At 39.3% G+C, this 17649-nt stretch overlaps 1 protein-coding gene and 1 long non-coding RNA gene across 2 annotated transcripts; one reads left to right on the forward strand and one right to left on the reverse strand.

Annotated features, from left to right (window-relative positions):
• Positions 1 to 620: 620 nt before the first annotated feature.
• On the reverse strand, positions 621 to 9721 carry LOC125478790. Its single transcript, XR_007259588.1, has 2 exons — positions 9462 to 9721; positions 621 to 1353 (listed from the first exon to the last, which is right to left on the reverse strand). It is a non-coding gene; the product is annotated as an uncharacterized LOC125478790 (long non-coding RNA).
• Positions 9560 to 17197, forward strand: LOC125478788 (methionine S-methyltransferase-like). The gene is made up of 12 exons (XM_048587404.1): positions 9560 to 9901; positions 10715 to 10908; positions 11021 to 11227; positions 11344 to 11439; positions 11681 to 11869; positions 11947 to 12135; positions 12225 to 12461; positions 13520 to 13654; positions 14105 to 14425; positions 14603 to 14782; positions 15487 to 16452; positions 16621 to 17197. Exons 1-12 carry the CDS (start codon positions 9655 to 9657, stop codon positions 16894 to 16896), a joined length of 3237 nt encoding a protein of 1078 aa, XP_048443361.1. The 5' UTR covers positions 9560 to 9654; the 3' UTR covers positions 16897 to 17197.
• The last annotated feature ends 452 nt before the right edge of the window (positions 17198 to 17649 follow it).

Here is a 17649-nt window from a genome sequence, read left to right on the forward strand (position 1 = left end):
CACGGTTCCTAATGCAGCCTTTGGGAGTCAAATTGCTTATGAAGACTGAAGAGCGGAGGGTCTTCTTGCCTTCTTGGATGGTAACCAGATATGAAACCCAAGCCTTTTGACTAAGTAGCCATGTCTACGTTCAATTAATAATGAGATTATGAAAACAAGCCCTTAGTGTTTCAAATGGTGTCACTGGCCTTTTCCTTTTTTAACAACACGGGAAAGTTTTGTGTCTGTTCATGGCGTAAAGCAAGGATCATTAGGGGCAGAAACTAAGAAGCGCATCAAAGATTTCAAACACTTTTTTGGTCATTGCATTTTTCACAAAATGTTTGGATACAAGTTGGTAAGACATCTTCTGTGTTTCTTTCTTTTTTTTCGCGTGACCATCGTATTGCCTAGATTATTTTTCCCCTTTTATGCAGTCATAACTTGAAAGGGACTTTTACAGTCTGTTTGCAAATTTGGAAGCAGAGAAATAGGGTAAGTTATAATTCTTCATTTTCGTCTCTACTCTACTCTACCCAACTGAGAGACAAATCTACTTGAACTTAGCATTCCTATTACTGACAATACACCTGAGGCTCTGAGGCTCTGAGGCTCAGCCAAGCAGCAAGCAGCACCGTATGTATTTGCAACAATCTTGAGATTGGTTGAAACAAAGTCTAACAACATAAATGTCTTCTGTCATTACTCCGTCTCCGTTGTTTATTTTTCATGAAAGCTATTAACAAAACTTATTTCTCATGAGAGCTATTAACAAAACTTAATGGCTCGTATGGGGAAGAAGATCCTCTCTGGATCCTGTTTGTGCGGACCCTCGGGATCCATTGATCCTGGTCATTCAACACAGATTGAATGGTGAAAAAAAACACAGCATCTAAGCGTGCCGTCGCAGCTGAAGGACCTCCAAAATCCATGGATGCAGTGTCACATCCACCGCCTTTCTCTTCCCCACGGTTTTGCCCGACAAATGTCGTCTCCGATCTGCTCGCTCATCATGCACTGAAGCACATCTGTCGCAAACTTGTTCCATGTGCCAATTGAGTTTACGCCGAGTTGATAACATGCCTTTGTCGTGAACTCGTTCCATTTGGGAACAATAGAAGACAAGCATTGAAAGAAGAAAGAGAGAAGGCAGTGAACAGGAGGTTGGTGGAATCGTAGCCGTTCGATCTATGGTGAACGATTATGATTAATTGATCCCGAGGCTCCGTACAAACAGGATCTACAGTAAAGTAGTCAAAGTGGTTAAAGTAAACTTATTACACAACAGTGGATAAGTTCATACTTTTAAACAAAGCTAATATCAGAACTGTCGGAGGTTCCTAGAATGCCACAAAGTGTACAGCTACCTAGGTCCTAGAGGGGCGAAAAACAAAGTTAAGTGGGTCAGCAAAACAATGTTTGTAAGAAAAACCTTTATTTTCGAACATAATAACCCCTCGCTGGAAAACAAGTATAGTTTCCGTAAAACATACTACGTAAGTATGTAAATAAAAGTACAACAGCAAAATAACCATAAATATGCCAAGTCATGATATATCTAATGCCGCAGTAATATAATCATGTGATAATCAAGTATAAACAAGTGCTCATTCATCTAAGCTGACACACAAATTAGTACAGATAATTTCTAACACGAACAGGACTAGGTGTAATCAATACGCTCTAGTACTATGATCACGTGAAGGCTAGTGCCGAAGCATGGTCACATACGAGTCAAAATTGCCTAATGCAATTTGTAAGACAGGACTAGCACCTAACTTGGATCCAAGGCGAGCAAACGGTGCCGATGTGTACATACACATGAAGGACTGTCCCTGGCCCTGGGGCGAGTACTAACACCGGGGTGCAGCAATGATAAGCATGTGCAAATATGTATAAATGTCATGACAGTAATATCCCAACCATATAGCAACATTTATCACATTTAATATCACAATAACGATACTTGGCAACATAAGCGTAAAAAATGGAGTAAATACGCATTTATGGAAACTATAACTATGTATAGATATAAAAACAAACTGCCCACTCACAAATACATCGTCGGATTATAGCCTCCGAGCCTTACCTGACCCCATACGTCATAGGGATACGTTTTCCCTATATGTGAAATAACTATTTTAAATTAATTGATAACACATATGCAGAAACTTAAATAAAACCCCCATAGTTTGCTCAAACCTAGGGTTTAAATATACGAAATCGAATAATTGACGTCGCGGACCTACATAAATTAACAGAAGGTAAAACGGAGGTCGGACGCACCCTCATGCGCCGCCTAGGGCAAGACCATACATGCCACTACATGCAGGTAGAGGCTGACGAAGGCCCTAACGGCCGTTAAGAATATTCCGTTAAATAATAACGTCGTTAGCTAATGTTGTTAGGATATTCCGTCAGAGTTGACGGAATATTCTGTCGTCTTCTCCGGTGGTCCTCGCAGGTCGCCGCCGTCTAAACTCGTTGGATTCTGGAAAATGTCGCCAGTTTTTGGGAAATTTTTCCAAACTTCACAATTTGCTTATTTCTCAACCATTTTTCACAAAATTTATATGGAAATGAAGCTTATGAGGAGTAGAACAAGATTATACCTCTTGGAAGTCCAAAAAGTGGATGGAGGTGGCCTGAAAAGGCCTCGAAAGGCACAGTCAAAACTGGAACTTCTCGAAAATGGGTTGTTTCTCGTCAAAGTTTCCTCAAACTTGTCCTAGGAGCCTTGGGGAGTTGTAAGAAAGCTTCCCCAACCTTCAAAACTCCTTGACTCAGCCTGAAATTCATTGAACCCAAACTCACCAAGTTCGACATCCAAAACCCAGTCAAATCACTATCTGGTTACACGGTTGTCTTCGTAGTGGTGAAGGGAGATCAACCATGTAGTTTTCAGGTCACGTTTGTGAGGTTTAGTGCTCACATGAGTGAGTTGTAGAGTGAGAGCGAGGAGAGAGTCCTTCGGGGAGAGAGAGTGAATTCTGAAAATTGATTTGTGACTGGTGTGAGTGTGCAACTCATTGATTGGTTGTGTAAAAGAAGGAAAAATCTAAATGGGTGGTGAAGATAGAAACAGGGAAAATTAATGGATGGGAATGATTGGTGGAAAGCAAATTTAATTTGTTGTTGATTGGGAGACACAGATCCACTTTTTAGGGATATAAAATCTGATTTCTTATAGTGTTTCAAACACTGATAATTTGTACGTACGTGTACAAAATACCCGTGGTTATTGTACTGTAATGAAGTGTAACTTTTTTTTTGTTACAGATTTGATTCGAGTCTAACACGCGCTCACGCGTTTGTAATGACAAGTACAATTTAAGTACGAAACTAGGAAATGAAACAACAGCCGAAAACAAAGTCCACGTCAGATTACACTTTTCCCCAAAAAAGGTAAAAATGTCAAATTACACAAACAAAAAGGAAATTACAGTGAAAATTAGGGACGGATCATCACAGGAAAGGATCCAAGTACCCTCTGGCTCGCTCTGGTCGATTGATTCGATCACCAAAAAGACATTTGCTTGCCTGATGCAAGACATGATTGACATCATTTACGCTTCCAAAACTGTAAGTCTGTGAATGAATACAACTCTAAAGTTTATAGAATCTGATCACTACTTAAGTTCTGTAAAAATGACTTAACCGAATAGGATATCTTAGAGAAGACTTATTTGATCTTCAATGCCACCAATATTGTCCTACAACAACAATATAGGGCACAAAAGTTCACCAAATTTTTGGATTTGATATCTGTTTTACTTCTCGCTGAAAAGTAGAACCAGCTTTTGATGAAAAATCATCAAGCTCGACCCACTGGCTCGAACACTCCGCCTGAAGCGCATGCGACTAATTTTAGCAGCCACAACTGACGGAAAGCTCGTCATGATCATGAAAAAGGGCAGCAAGCTCCACTACGGGCCCAAGGTCCACAAAACAGAGGGCCACCCTAGTGAGGAAATTTGACCCATAAAAACCAACCCCTTTGTCACATCCCGACCCGGCCCCCCACCATATCCTCGGCTCGACTCCATCGTAGCACGATATTATCCGCTTTTGGCCCCAACCACGCCCTCATGGTTTTGTTTCTGGAAACTTACACGAGAACTTCCCAGTGGGTCACCCATCCTAGGAATGTTCTCATCCGAACTCGCTTAACTTCGGAGTTCCAATGGAATCTGAAGTTAATGAGTTCCCAAAAAACCTCGTGCTAGATAGAGATAGGAATATACATATAAGACTTACAGGATCCACCCCTTTGGGCGATGTGGGATGTTACAATCCACCCCTTTTAGGGGCCTGACATCCTTGTCGGCACACTTCCGGCCAGAGATTGGCTATGATACCAAATTGTCACATCCCGCCTTAGGCCCTCACCACATCTTGGGCTCGACTTCACCGTAGCACGATTTGTCTGCTTTAGGCCCCGACCATGCCCTCATGGTTTTGTTTCTGGGAACTCACACGAGAACTTCCCAGTGGGTCACCCATCCTGGGAATGCTCTCGCCCGAACTTGCTTAACTTCGAAGTTCCGATGTAACCCAAAGCTAATGAGTTCCTAAAAGGCCACGTGCTAGGTAAAGATGAGAATATACATATAAGACTTACAGGATCAACTCCCTTGGGCGATGTGGGATGTTACACCCTTGCCCCTAAGGCCCCAAACTTCAAGAACAAAGGAAAAACTACTGTTCAATCAGCTTCCACTAAAATGGACATGTGCTACCGCTGTGGATCAAATGATCATTGGTCCCGTGTATGCCGAGCTACTCCCAAGGCCATTGCCAAGTATCATTCCCGTCGTGAGGCTAACTTTGTGCATGTAGAACATCCCGAAGATGCTATCAAAACTCTAGAGGTTTCATATTTTAAGGAGGCATCCGCTCTTATGGAAGAATAAAGTTTTATTTTTCTGAGACATGTTAGGGTGTTTTTACACCCCTAATGGCCAAAACCCCTAAAAAAAATTTAGGTTTATGGTTTAATTTTTGGACAATTTTTCTAAATCTGTGGAATTATTTGTTTGGATTGGTTTGTTTTCAATTATGGATTATTATTATGGACATTATTTCTCGAATTGATTAATTGAATGAATGGAATTATATTTATGCATGTGACTGATTCAATTAATTTATTTCTAGGTATGACGAGTGAGGAAGTTAGTTGTCTGACTAATAATGCCACCATGCACACCATATTGCGTGAGAAACACTATTTAACTAACTTCTTACCTAAGAATGCACCTCTGATAACCCTCTCAGGCCCATCCAACATGATAGAAAGATACGGAAAGGCCCATATTATGTTGTCCAATGGTATTCAATTATCCATTAAAGAGACACTCTATTCTCCACGTTCCAACAGAACGTTGCTGAGTTTTAGAGATATTCGAGATGATCAATATCATGTTGAAACCACTTAAGAGAATGGTTCTAAATTTCTTTGTATCACTTTTTACGAATATGGTCGAAAACGTATTTATGAGAAGTCGCAACGTCTCCCAAGTGGGTTGTACATAACAACCATTCGAGCCATTGAGACCCATCACGTGGCTTACCCTATGGCTGGGTTCCAGAGCACTCTCATGTTTGGCATGATCAAATAAGACACCCCAGATGAGATATGATGCGTCGTATCCTCAAAGTATTTCATGGGCATCACATAAAATCTTATCCCGACCATCGGTTTTGCAAAGCATGCTCCCTGGGAAAGTTGAACATTCAACCCTCACTTATAAAGATTATTCATGATCCCCCCTAAGTTTCTTCAGAAGATTCAAGGGGATATTTGTGGACTTATCCAACCAGTGCGGACCAGTTAGATACTTCATGGTGTTAGTTGATGCATCAACGTGATGGTCACATGTTTACTTATTGTCCACACGCAATGTTGTATTTGCGAAACTCCTAGATAATGCTAGAGAGTTTACGTCACAAACTTTTGACGATTATTGCATGTCTGTTGGGATTGAAGTTGAACATCATGTACCCCATGTTCACACCCACAACAGTTTGGCAGAAGCTTTCATAAAGCGCCTTCAAACGATAGCTTAGACTTTGGTTATGCGAACCAACTTACCGGTATCTGTTTGGGGCCATGCAATATTGCACACAACCATGTGGGTTTGCCTGAGGCCAACCGCTACCCAACCTCATTCATCATTACATTTGGTTATTGGATACGAGCCTAACGTCTCGCATTTATGTGTGTTTGGGTGTGCAGTCTATATGTCAATAGCGCCGCCACTATGTACCAAAATAGGTCATCAAAGAAAAATAGGATTTATGTCAATTATGATTCACCATCCATTATTCTTTGCTTAGAACCCTTGACAGAAGATCTCTTTATTGCAAGTTTTGTGAATTGTCACTTTGATGAAACAGTCTTCCCATCATTAAGGAGAGATAAGATCACTAACATTCTTGTAGAACGTCGCAAATTGTCGTGGATAACTCCCACTATGTTTAGATCCATGCACCCCTCAGTCTGAAATTGAAGTGCGACGTATTCTAGATCTTCAGAACATTGCTCAAAACATGCCAAATGCTTTTACTGATCTAGCTAAGGTGACGATATGACATATACCTACTGCAAACGCACATGCAAAGATGAACGTACTTAACGTACGTCGTACCATCGCCTTGAAAGGTCGGACCGTCCCCGAGGGTGGGGCGGTCGTACCTCCCACATGGCCTGGTATACTGGCAACTAACCAATCATCTTTTCCTACCCTGAAGCGTGGCAGACCTCCTGGTTCAAAGGATTCACAACTCTAGAAGAGGAAAACGGCATAAACTAGTAAACCTAGTCTGATCCGACCATTGCTTACTCATCTGTTCCAATGCATGAGGTTATTATAGATTACAGTGATGTCTTAGATGAGACAACCCAACCTCCAAAGAATCGTGAGATTTCGGTCCATTATGCAATTTTTTATGAGGTTTGAAATCAGAATAATATGATTGTCGATGATGCATTTACTTATACAGTTACTTCTGACATCAGACTTAGCGATGACATTGAACCACGTTCCGTTGATGAATGTCGACGTAGAAAAGATTAGTTAAACTGGAAACAAGCAATCCAGGTCGAACTCGATTCGCTTGCAAAACGTAAGGTGTTTTGGCATATAGCTTCTACTCCACCACATATAATGCCTGTGGGCTCCAAATGGGTTTTTTGTAAGGAAGCGTAATAAAAGGAATGAAATAGTGCAATACAAAGCATGCCTCGTAGCGCAAGACTTCTCTCAACGCCATAAAATTGATTACGAGGATACATATTCCCCCGTAATGGACGTCACAACATTCTGCTACCTTATCAATTTGGTAGTTTTCGAAAAACTGACTATGCAGCTTACAGACGTGGTAACTGCGTATCTCTATGACCACGGAACACTACCTTATCTAGATACGAAATTCTACATGAAAGTTCCAGAAAGACTTCCATTTACTAGTTCAAATAGTTCTAGACCACGGAACACTATCTCGATTAGATTGAGGAGATCATTATACAGATTGAAATAATACGAGCGGATATGGTATAACCGTCTGAGTGAATATTTGATAAGTAAGGGTTATGTGAACAACGAACTATGTCCATGCGTGTTCATTAAGAAGTCACATTCCGGATTTGCGGTCATTGCAATTTATGTCCACGACATAAACCTTATCGAGACTCCTGGAGAGCTTGAGGAAATTGTCGTTCACTTAAAATCGGAATTTGAGATGAAAGATCTTGGAAAAACTTGATATTGTCTCGGCCTGGAGATCGAACATTATTCAGATGGAATCCTAGTACATCAATTGAACTACACCTAAAAGGTGTTGCAACCTTTTAATGAAGATAAAGCGAAGCATTCGAGTACTCTTATGGTCATTCGAACTCTAGTTGCTAAACGAGATCCTTTCCGTCCCAAGAAAGATGAGGAAGATATTTTAGAGCCAGAAGTTCCATACTTAAGTGCAATTGGTGCTTTATTATACTTGGCTCAATACACTAGACTCGACATCTCCTTCGTTGTTAATCTTTTGGCTAGATACAACAATGCGCTTACACGCAAACATTGGAATGGTGTTAAAGACATTTTTCGATACCTCAAAAGTACGACGAATTTGGGCTTGTTCTACACCCATGAATCCTCGAGAGGAATCGCTGCCCCCTCAGTCCTTAGGTTGATTCCCGCCTTGTTAGTTACATAGATATTGGTTATTTGTCTGACCCACATAGGGCACGTTCTCAAAGAGGCTATGTCTTTACTGTTGGAGACACCTCTATATCTTGGAGGTTTACCAAGCAAACGCTAGTTGCAACTTCTTCAAACCATGCTAAGATTCTCGCCTTGCACGAGGCCTCGCTTGAGTGTTTTTGGTTGAGAGCAGTTATGGAACATATTCGAAGCACTAGTGGTTTTACTTTCATCGTTGACCTTCCTACAACGATCTTTGAAGACAATGCAGCATGTATTAAGCAGTTAAATAAGGGATACATCAAAGGAGACAACACCAAGCACATATCGCTGAAGTTCTTTTATTTTCACCTGCAACAACAACATCATAACATTGAAGTCAAGCAAATCTATTCCCAAGACAACTTGGCTGATCTCTTTACCAAGTTATTGCCCAAGTCTACTTTTCATAAGCTCGTCCTAGGAATCGGTATGCGTAAATTGTCTCAGTTGAATTGCTTGTAGTTCTCTTATTTGGAAGTTATGTCGAACTTAGGGAGAGTTTCCAGACGCATACTCACTTGATCTTAATATACTCTTTTTCCTACAATTAGGAGCATTTTTCCCACTAGGTTTTTGCTACCTAACGAGGTTTTAATGAGGCAACCATTCTGGGATGATCATACTCCGTTGAGTTCACTACTTTTGTCCTCTTTGACGTTTGTTTTAGACATTATGCATACTTCTCACTTTTCTCCTTAGTTTACCTACCTTAGGCTTTACCATAAGAAGAGTTTTGTGAGTTTTACTACCTATGCATACTTTTTTTTAAATTTGAGACTCACATTCACTCGTAGTGTCGACAACTTCATCAACCGTTCTACCTCATCTGCTAAAGATTTGATGCGACGTTTTATTTGAGTATTTACACACTTAAAGGAGAATGTTGCAGTCCTATTGGATTAGGAATGTGATTGTGTAAATCCTAGTGTATCTAAGAGTATCTTCCTATTAGAGTTGTAATCTTATTAAGGTAAGTATTTAACTTATTCTACTACTATAAATACAGGCAGGGTGATACAACACACACCTTAGAATTACATTTCTCTCTTGCCACCGGCTCCTCTCCCTCTTTATCTTAAATACAGTTTAGTCAAATAGGTCTACAACAATGTTCGATTTTTCCCTAAAACAAATTATTATAAATGGAAAAATATCTTGACCTCACCAAAGAAACTAAGAAATTATTTTTTAAAGAAAGGAATTAATAATAAAAATGAAACGAAACAACCGGGAACAAACCTTCTCCTTGCCGCCTGGCCTTTTTTTTCTTTTAACAATAAACAACCAAATTCCAAAGCCCACTCTCCTCCTTGTCTCGCTCTTTATCTATCTTCATACGCTCTCTCTCTCTCTGTTCCTCTACAGAAGAAGAACAAGAGAACCCTCATCACTTGGCTTGCCTGAATCATCGTGTGAGTGACAGAGTGAGTGAATGGCGAAGAACGAGGCTTCGTTGGAATCGGTGGACGACTTCTTGAAGCGGTGTCGGCAGTCGGGAGATGCCGCATACGCCGCCTTGAGATCAGTGCTGGAGCGTCTCGAGGATCCAAAAACCCGAACTCAAGCTCGGATCTTCCTCACGGACCTCCAGAACCGCTTCCCCTCCAAGGAGTCCTGCGATCAATGTTTTCGCACCTACCATTTTCAGATTGAAGACATCTTCTTCGATCAGTATGAAGGTCTCTCTCCCTCTCTCATTCAGTATCGATTCTGTTTGGTCACCCAGATAATGTAGGAAATGGAAAATTGAAGGGTTTTTTTTATTAACACCCCATAATCAAAATTTTCTTCTATAATTCCAAATTTACCCTTCATTTAAACCTGCACCCGTTGTTCAGATCCTCGCCTTTTATTTATATTATACTGTTTACATTTTCCCAACATCATTATAATCATCTTTGTACTTATTTTTGTTCTTTTTCTTTTGCATGATATTCATATCAATTTTCGATTTGAGAACTATACCAAGTCCAACCAGGAATTCCCAAGCAAGGATATGAATATTATCCAAAAGAAAAAGTACAAAATAAGAACAAAGCCCTAATGCGGTAGCGTGAAACCTGGATAATAGGATATGATTTTAATTTCAAGATCATTATCATAGGCAATTAGCTAGGAATGAACTCCTAATACAGTTTCTAGAAACCCGCAGAAAAAGCTCCTTAGAAAACAGTGTACATGCAATGCTCTTATTGCCTCTCCAAAGGTTCAGATGATCCGAAGTTTCATAAGATTACAGTGTAACAGGACAGTTCTGAACAAATAAACTGTAGCATACGATGGGGATATCGCAATTGAATATTGTGGTTTCCGAATGATAATCTGAAATCATGGATGGATTTACGCTTCTTGTTGGCTGTACTCCATACGGCCCTGTTTCGGACGGTCGAACGTGGGGTGGGGGCATTATAGAATTATTAATGGCCGCACAATTGTTTGCTTGCCATGGTGGTTGAATCAGCTGGTCTGAACCTGTTATTGGGCTACTACAGGTCACCAGGGTAGGAAGAAATTGACGATGATGGTTATCCCCAGTATTTTTGTTCCAGAAGACTGGTCCTTTACTTTTTTTGAAGGACTAAACAGACATTCCGATTCTATCTTCAAGGACAAGTCAGTTGCTGAGCTTGGTTGTGGAAATGGTTGGATATCCATTGCCATTGCTGAGAAGTGGTTGCCATCAAAGGTAGTTTTGGTTTTTGTTTGTCCTACTTTACCATGCATGTTATTAGTCTTTATTCTGTTCACATTTCAACCTTTCCTGATTCTCTGAATGATGAAGAAACTACCCTTTTCAGGTGTACGGCCTTGATATCAATCCTAGAGCAGTAAAGATGTCATGGATAAACTTGTACTTAAATGCTTTGGACGAAAAAGGTCAACCCATCTATGATGCTGAGAAGAAAAGTTTGCTGGACAGGGTAGAGTTTCATGAATCGGATCTGCTATCTTATTGTAGAGATAATGACATTCAACTAGAACGAATTGTTGGATGCATACCTCAGGTATTGTCGACAATTACAATAAGATAAAGTTAGTTCGTCTAATGTCCATTTTGAAGGTTCCTCATGTGAATAATCATTTGACTCCTCGTTCATTTTCCTTGTTTGGGTTCTTGCAGATTCTTAACCCAAATCCAGATGCTATGTCTAAAATGATTACCGAGAATGCAAGTGAGGAATTTCTACACTCGTTGAGCAATTATTGTGCACTTCAGGTTAGGACGGAACCTTGATAGTGTGTTCTGCATTGATTGTATAATTTGTATCTTAAGAGGCATCCAGTGCTACATAGATATTATCATAATTAGTTTTTCTAGTTACACATGGAAACTGTTTGCTAATGAAATGTAGTATGGCCTTGTGACAACTGGCCAACTGATTTCTAGTAATTCCAGTGTCCAGTCATCATTAGAGACTATAATAGTATTTTTATGTAAACTTTTGTTTTCTACGCAGGGTTTTCTTGAGGATCAGTTTGGCCTAGGTCTAATTGCCCGGGCGGTGGAGGAAGGAATAGCTGTCATTAAACCTATGGGGATAATGATCTTCAACATGGGGGGTCGTCCAGGACAAGCTGTTTGTAAGCGCTTGTTTGAACGCCGTGGTTTCCATGTTAACAAGCTTTGGCAAACCAAAATTCTCCAGGCAAGTATACACCTAATTATGGAAAAGAATTTATCCTTCAAACTTCTGCAGTTCTCTTGAAATGTGCATTGTTACAGGCTGCAGATACAGATATATCAGCCTTAGTTGAAATTGAAAAGAACAGTCCACACCGTTTTGAGTTCTTTATGGGGCTTTCTGGAGATCAGCCTATTTGTGCTCGTACAGCCTGGGCCTATGGAAATGCTGGTGGCCGAATCTCTCATGCTTTATCAGTATACAGCTGTCAACTTCGCCAACCAAATCAGGTGTGCAGTTCATTTATTATAACAAAGTTGATGTCATTGCAGCTGAAGATAGGAAAACTAAATGGATGCTGAATTAAATAAACTGACAGGTGAAGACAATTTTTGAGTTTCTTGAAAATGGCTTCCACGATATAAGCAGTTCTTTAGACTTATCATTTGAAGATGATGCTGTGGCTGATGAGAAGATTCCCTTCCTAGCTTATCTATCCAGTGTTCTGAAAGGGGGTTCTTTTTGCGCATATGAGCCACCAGCTGGAAGCAAACATTTTCGTAGTCTCATTGCTGGGTTTATGAAAACATATCACCGCATTCCGCTCAAAGCTGATGTAAGATGATAACCTCTTGTACAAAACATATATCAACTTTTTCTGTGATAGATGTTATTGATTACTCAACTAAATCATGTTAACTAAAAAGTGGTAGGAAGATCTCACAAACCTGCATGATTATCACCATCACAGAAAATAGAAAATAATAAAATGAAATGAAGAATGCCATTGAATTAGACTTATCAGGTGACAAATAGATCCCAATGTGAAAATTAGCATGAATTTACATCCTAGAAGTGAAGAATGCCATTGAATTATACTTATGGTCAATATTTTCCCTATGGCTTGGAGAATTGAGATTACACAAGTAACAGTGATGTATCCCTTTGCTCTGTCCCCAAGTATAAATTTAATTGATTTGATAAAGTGTATGATGCATGAGGTATTCAAGATGTTAGTTATCCAAGATGCATGAGGTATTCAAGATGCATGAGGTATTCAAGTATAAATTTAATTGATTTGACAAAGTGTATGATGCATGAGGTATCCATGAGGCTTCGCCTCACGCCTCACGCCTCACGCCTAGGCGCGGCTTCCCCTCGGACGCCTCGCCCACGCCTCACGCTTTTAATACAAAACTTTCTCATCACCATTGTGAATATACTGGCTGTGTTTAGTGTCCCTAGTTCTGAACGCTCCAGAAAAATCTGATTACCCCGCTAACCAACTTTTATATGGCTCTTTGATGGATGAGAAAATATGAAATATCTAAATTAATCAAATAATCACAAGATTGGTCATAATAATTAGATAGTTTAGATGGCCTGGTGATTTTCCTTTTCAGTTTAATTACACAGATTATCTGTGATTTGTTTTTAAAACTGTATAGTGATCCTCTCAAAGTGATGTAGCCAAGAGTTATCTAGAAACATACTTTTACTTCTTTTAAAGTCTTAAGTTTTGTAGCAAAATAAAAGAAATAAATTATACCAAAAATAAAGGAAATCTAAGTATTTTTCATTCTTAAGTGTAATCTGCAGAAGTTCATGTTGTGCCTTTCCTGTTGTGTAGTATAAGGTGCATTCTGACTTGTTCTCTCTCTTTTCTTGTACAAGAATGTGGTTGTCTTTCCTTCAAGGGCTGTGGCGATAGAAAATGCTCTTCGACTGTTCTCACCTCGTCTTGCAATAGTTGATGAACATCTGACCCGACACCTTCCAAGGGAGTGGTTAACATCGTTAGCAATTGAGGTGTGGTATTTTGATAGTTGTGGTGCTTCTATTTTAATTTGTTCTCTATTACTTTTGTGGTTAAGTGTAATATTAACCCAAAAGTCTGCCCTTGTAACCTTATCATACAAATTTGTAAGTATGTATTAGACACCAAAAGTGACAACCTGGGAAAACAATGATGATTGCAGTTTAGTGGAATAACTAAAATTTTATTGGATCAACAGTGGGAAGTTGTAGATGTGACTGATATGGTATTCCGAGAGGTTCAGGGCATTATGAGCTTTGAGGCTAAAAACTATTGAGAGGATATAGAAACATGAAGTATAGAAGGACCCAAATCTATAATTTTAGTTTCCGATAAAAGTTTAAAGTAGTCTTGTGTTCATGGGAAATGAGTTCCACAGTTCCACTTATTATCTTTTTGCACTTGAGGCATTCTTCATAACTACGTTTATTTCTGAATCTTAGTGTGCAGGAACTGATAATCCTTCAGAGGATGTACTTACAGTTATTGAAGCGCCTCGCCAGTCTGACTTAATGATAGAGCTAATAAGGAAGCTGAAGCCACAGGTGGTGGTTACTGGGATTGCTGATTATGAAGCTGTTACTAGTTCAGCTTTTGTGCACCTTTTAGATGTCACAAGAGAAATTGGATCTCGTTTGTTCTTGGACATATCTGATCACTTTGAGCTATCCAGCCTTCCAGGTTCCAATGGAGTCCTCAAATATATTGGAGGAACTGTGTTGCCATCCCATGCAGCAATTATATGTGGCTTGGTGAAAAATAAGGTATTGTTATTTCAGTTTGAATTCAGAAATTCCCCAACGTAACCTGGCTATCTCAGGCTTTCTATTTATCTAATTGAATACAAAGCTGTAATGTTGAGATGTCATCTTATGAATTTATCCTTAGCTTTTTTACCATGCAAAATCTTCACATGAAGAGTAGCCAAAATTTTTTTCCAGGTTTATTCGGATCTAGAAGTAGCTTTTGTAATTTCTGAAGAGGAGGCCATCTTCAAGGCCTTGTCAAAGACTGTTGAACTACTAGAAGGGAATACTGCACCAATTAGCCAATGTTATTATGGTTGTCTTTTTCATGAACTTTTAGCTTTTCAGCTTGCTGACAGACATCCTCCTGCACAGGTAATTCATTTCCTTAAAAAAGTATATTTCACTTGAGATATTTGCAGCCAAGAAAGTAATAAATATACCATTTATTTATTTTCTATGTTTAAAGTCTTCCATTTTTTTCATTTTTTGATAACTTTCTCAAAGACGTTGTAAGTTGTTATTTTGATTGGATTCGAAAATGCAAATTTTTCTTCTGCCTTTTGTTTTATGTCTATCATCTGTTATCTGCTGAAGATAGTCTGCTTTCTGTTTATGATATTAGGAAGGGAATAAGGGAATGTTTATTGTTGTTTAGCACAGTAAATGTTTGTTTGTCCTATCTAAATTCTTTAGCCCGGTAAATCTCTCTCTGAAGTGTAAAAGTGACCTTTATATAATATTTAATTTCTGACAAAAAACCTGAATATTATGTGTACCTAGTGTCATAATTTGGGAACATAGTAGTTAAGACAATGGTGTACCTGATATTTAGGATGTTGAGATTTATCACTTTACCATAAGGACAAGCTTTTCTTTTTTTTTCCTCCTTTGGGATGTTGAGATCTGCCACTGATTTATTTGATGTCAATTATACTTTCTAACACAAAAAAATTGTGGTGTGGTTTACTACCTGTTCTTGCTGTGAGAAATTTATTGAAGTCTTCAGTAAAACCACATTTTCTCTATTCATGAAGACAAGTCTGCTTATCCAGTTGATTTTCATATATGTTCTTCAGAGGGAATCTGCATTGCCTAAATCAGCAGAGATGATCGGGTTTGCTAGTTCAGCAGTCTCAGTTCTCAATGATGCAGAGCTGTCAATTAGCGAGGCAGAGACCTGTTCCCTCATTCACATGGATGTCGATCAAAGCTTCTTGCATGTACCCTCACCTGTCAAGGCTGCTATTTTCGAAAGTTTTGCTAGACAGAATATAGCTGAGTCAGAAATAGATATCACCACTAGCATCAAGCAATTCATCAAGAGTACTTATGGTTACCCAGTTGACAGCAGCAGTGAATTTATATATGCTGACAGCTCACTTGCTCTGTTTAACAAGCTTGTTCTTTGCTGCATTAAAGAAGGGGGTACATTGTGTTTTCCTGCTGGTGCAAATGGGAACTATGTTTCTGCAGCCAAATTTTTGAAAGCAAATATTGTAACTATACCTACTAAGCCCGCAGATGGCTTTAAACTGACAGACAAAGTGCTTCCTGGGGCACTAGAGACTGTGAATAAGCCATGGGTATACATTTCTGGACCAACAATTAACCCAACTGGTTTGATATACAGCAACAAAGAGATTGAAATTTTACTCTCTGTGTGTGCTAAAGTTGGGGCCAGAGTTGTGATAGATACTTCCTTCTCAGGCTTGGAATATGACTTTGAGGGTTGGGGTGGCTGGAATCTGGTGGACAGTTTGTCAAAGCTAAATACTAGTAACCCATCTTTTTGTGTCTCTCTGCTTGGGGGATTATCTTTGAAGATGTTGAGTGGAGCGCTCAAATTCGGGTTCCTTGTATTAAACCAGTCCGTTTTGGTGGATACATTTTATAGCTTTCCAGGATTGAGCAAGCCTCATAACACTGTTAAATATGCTGTTAAGAAGCTGCTGAGTCTTGGAGAGCAGAAACCGGGAGATCTGTGGGATGCTATTGCAGAACATATAAAAACTTTGAAGAGTCGATCCAAGTGCCTGAAAGAGGTGAACTCCCTCCTCTCTCTCTCTCTCTCTCTCTCTCTCTCTCTCACACACACACACACACACACACACACATTTGTATGCGAGTCTTTATATACATTATAAAATAATGTTTTAGCTTGCACTTTCTTGTTTTAACTTGCCATGTCATCCTAATTTTGTTTGTAATAGACACTGGAGAAGTGCGGGTGGGATGTGGTTGAACCGTGTGGCGGTGTTTCCATGGTGGCCAAGCCCTTGCCCTACTTGAACAAGAGTGTTAAGGTTGATGACTCGAATATCCGGGAAGTCATTCACAAGGCTACTGGCTTATGCATCAACAGTGGAGCCTGGTCTGGAATTCCTGGCTACTGTCGGTTCACCATTGCACTCGAAGAAAGTGAATTCGAGCGCGCTTTGGATTGCATTGCTAAATTTAAGGATGCAACCAAGAACAGAAGTCTATAATGTCTCGCAGATTCTTATTCTGATTCTGATTTTTGCCTTTAATTGCTGGAGGTTGGAGCTGTTGTGGTACAAGCCGATGCGGATGCCGATCCCACTATAAGTTTTATTGCAACACTAAGGAAGTCTATTTGCCCTTTTCCATACACAAGGAATGCACCAAAGTTTGAGTGAGCTCAAATGTTTTTACAATTTCATATTTTCTTGAATACACATCTTCCAATTCCATTCCTAATTTCCTATGATCTAGATCCTATTCATATTTGAAACAATCTCAATCAATACCATATATTAATTTTGTGTATTTTTCTTATAGCACTTCGTGTGTTTTTTTAGTGGCACTTTGTGTGACGAGACCTTCATATCAACTTTGTCGACTTTATAGTTTGAGGCGTTTTTATATATATAGTATTATTCATGAAATGTCTCTCTCATTCCCTTTCAAAAAAATTGAAGGGCTAATCTTGCTTAGTAATTTATTCCATGAAAAAAATTGAAGGTTAAGTTACAGCATGAAAAACTTAAATTGCAGGCATTTTTATATTGGTCTGGGATGTTAGGGTAAGAAAATCGGGGTGACAGATGAGAAGTGATTTACATGAAACAAGATGGCATAAAATTATCACACGATTGTTTTGAATAAATCTCATCTCATTCGTAGTTAAGCCCTAGCACAAGAATACTTGGTATTTTAACTTTAGCAACTCTACCTTGAGTTGTTTCTTTTACTATCTGGAACATTCGATAAACCTCGTC

The sequence above is a fragment of a genome, unplaced genomic scaffold (assembly GCF_019419815.1).
Source record: "Pyrus x bretschneideri cultivar Hongxiangsu unplaced genomic scaffold, Pyrus_bretschneideri_v1 Contig265, whole genome shotgun sequence".
NCBI lineage: Eukaryota > Viridiplantae > Streptophyta > Magnoliopsida > Rosales > Rosaceae > Pyrus > Pyrus x bretschneideri.

What these genes read in the sequence shown, in the direction of transcription:
- LOC125478788 (XM_048587404.1), top strand. Translation starts at nt 9,655, where the DNA reads ATGGCGAAGAACGAGGCTTCGTTGGAATCGGTGGACGACTTCTTGAAG. An exon ending in AACTTCGCCAACCAAATCAG is followed by an intron (nt 12,136 to 12,224) that starts GTGTGCAGTTCA and finishes ATAAACTGACAG; the next exon opens with GTGAAGACAATTTTTGAGTT. An exon ending in GCATTCCGCTCAAAGCTGAT is followed by an intron (nt 12,462 to 13,519) that starts GTAAGATGATAA and finishes TTCTTGTACAAG; the next exon opens with AATGTGGTTGTCTTTCCTTC.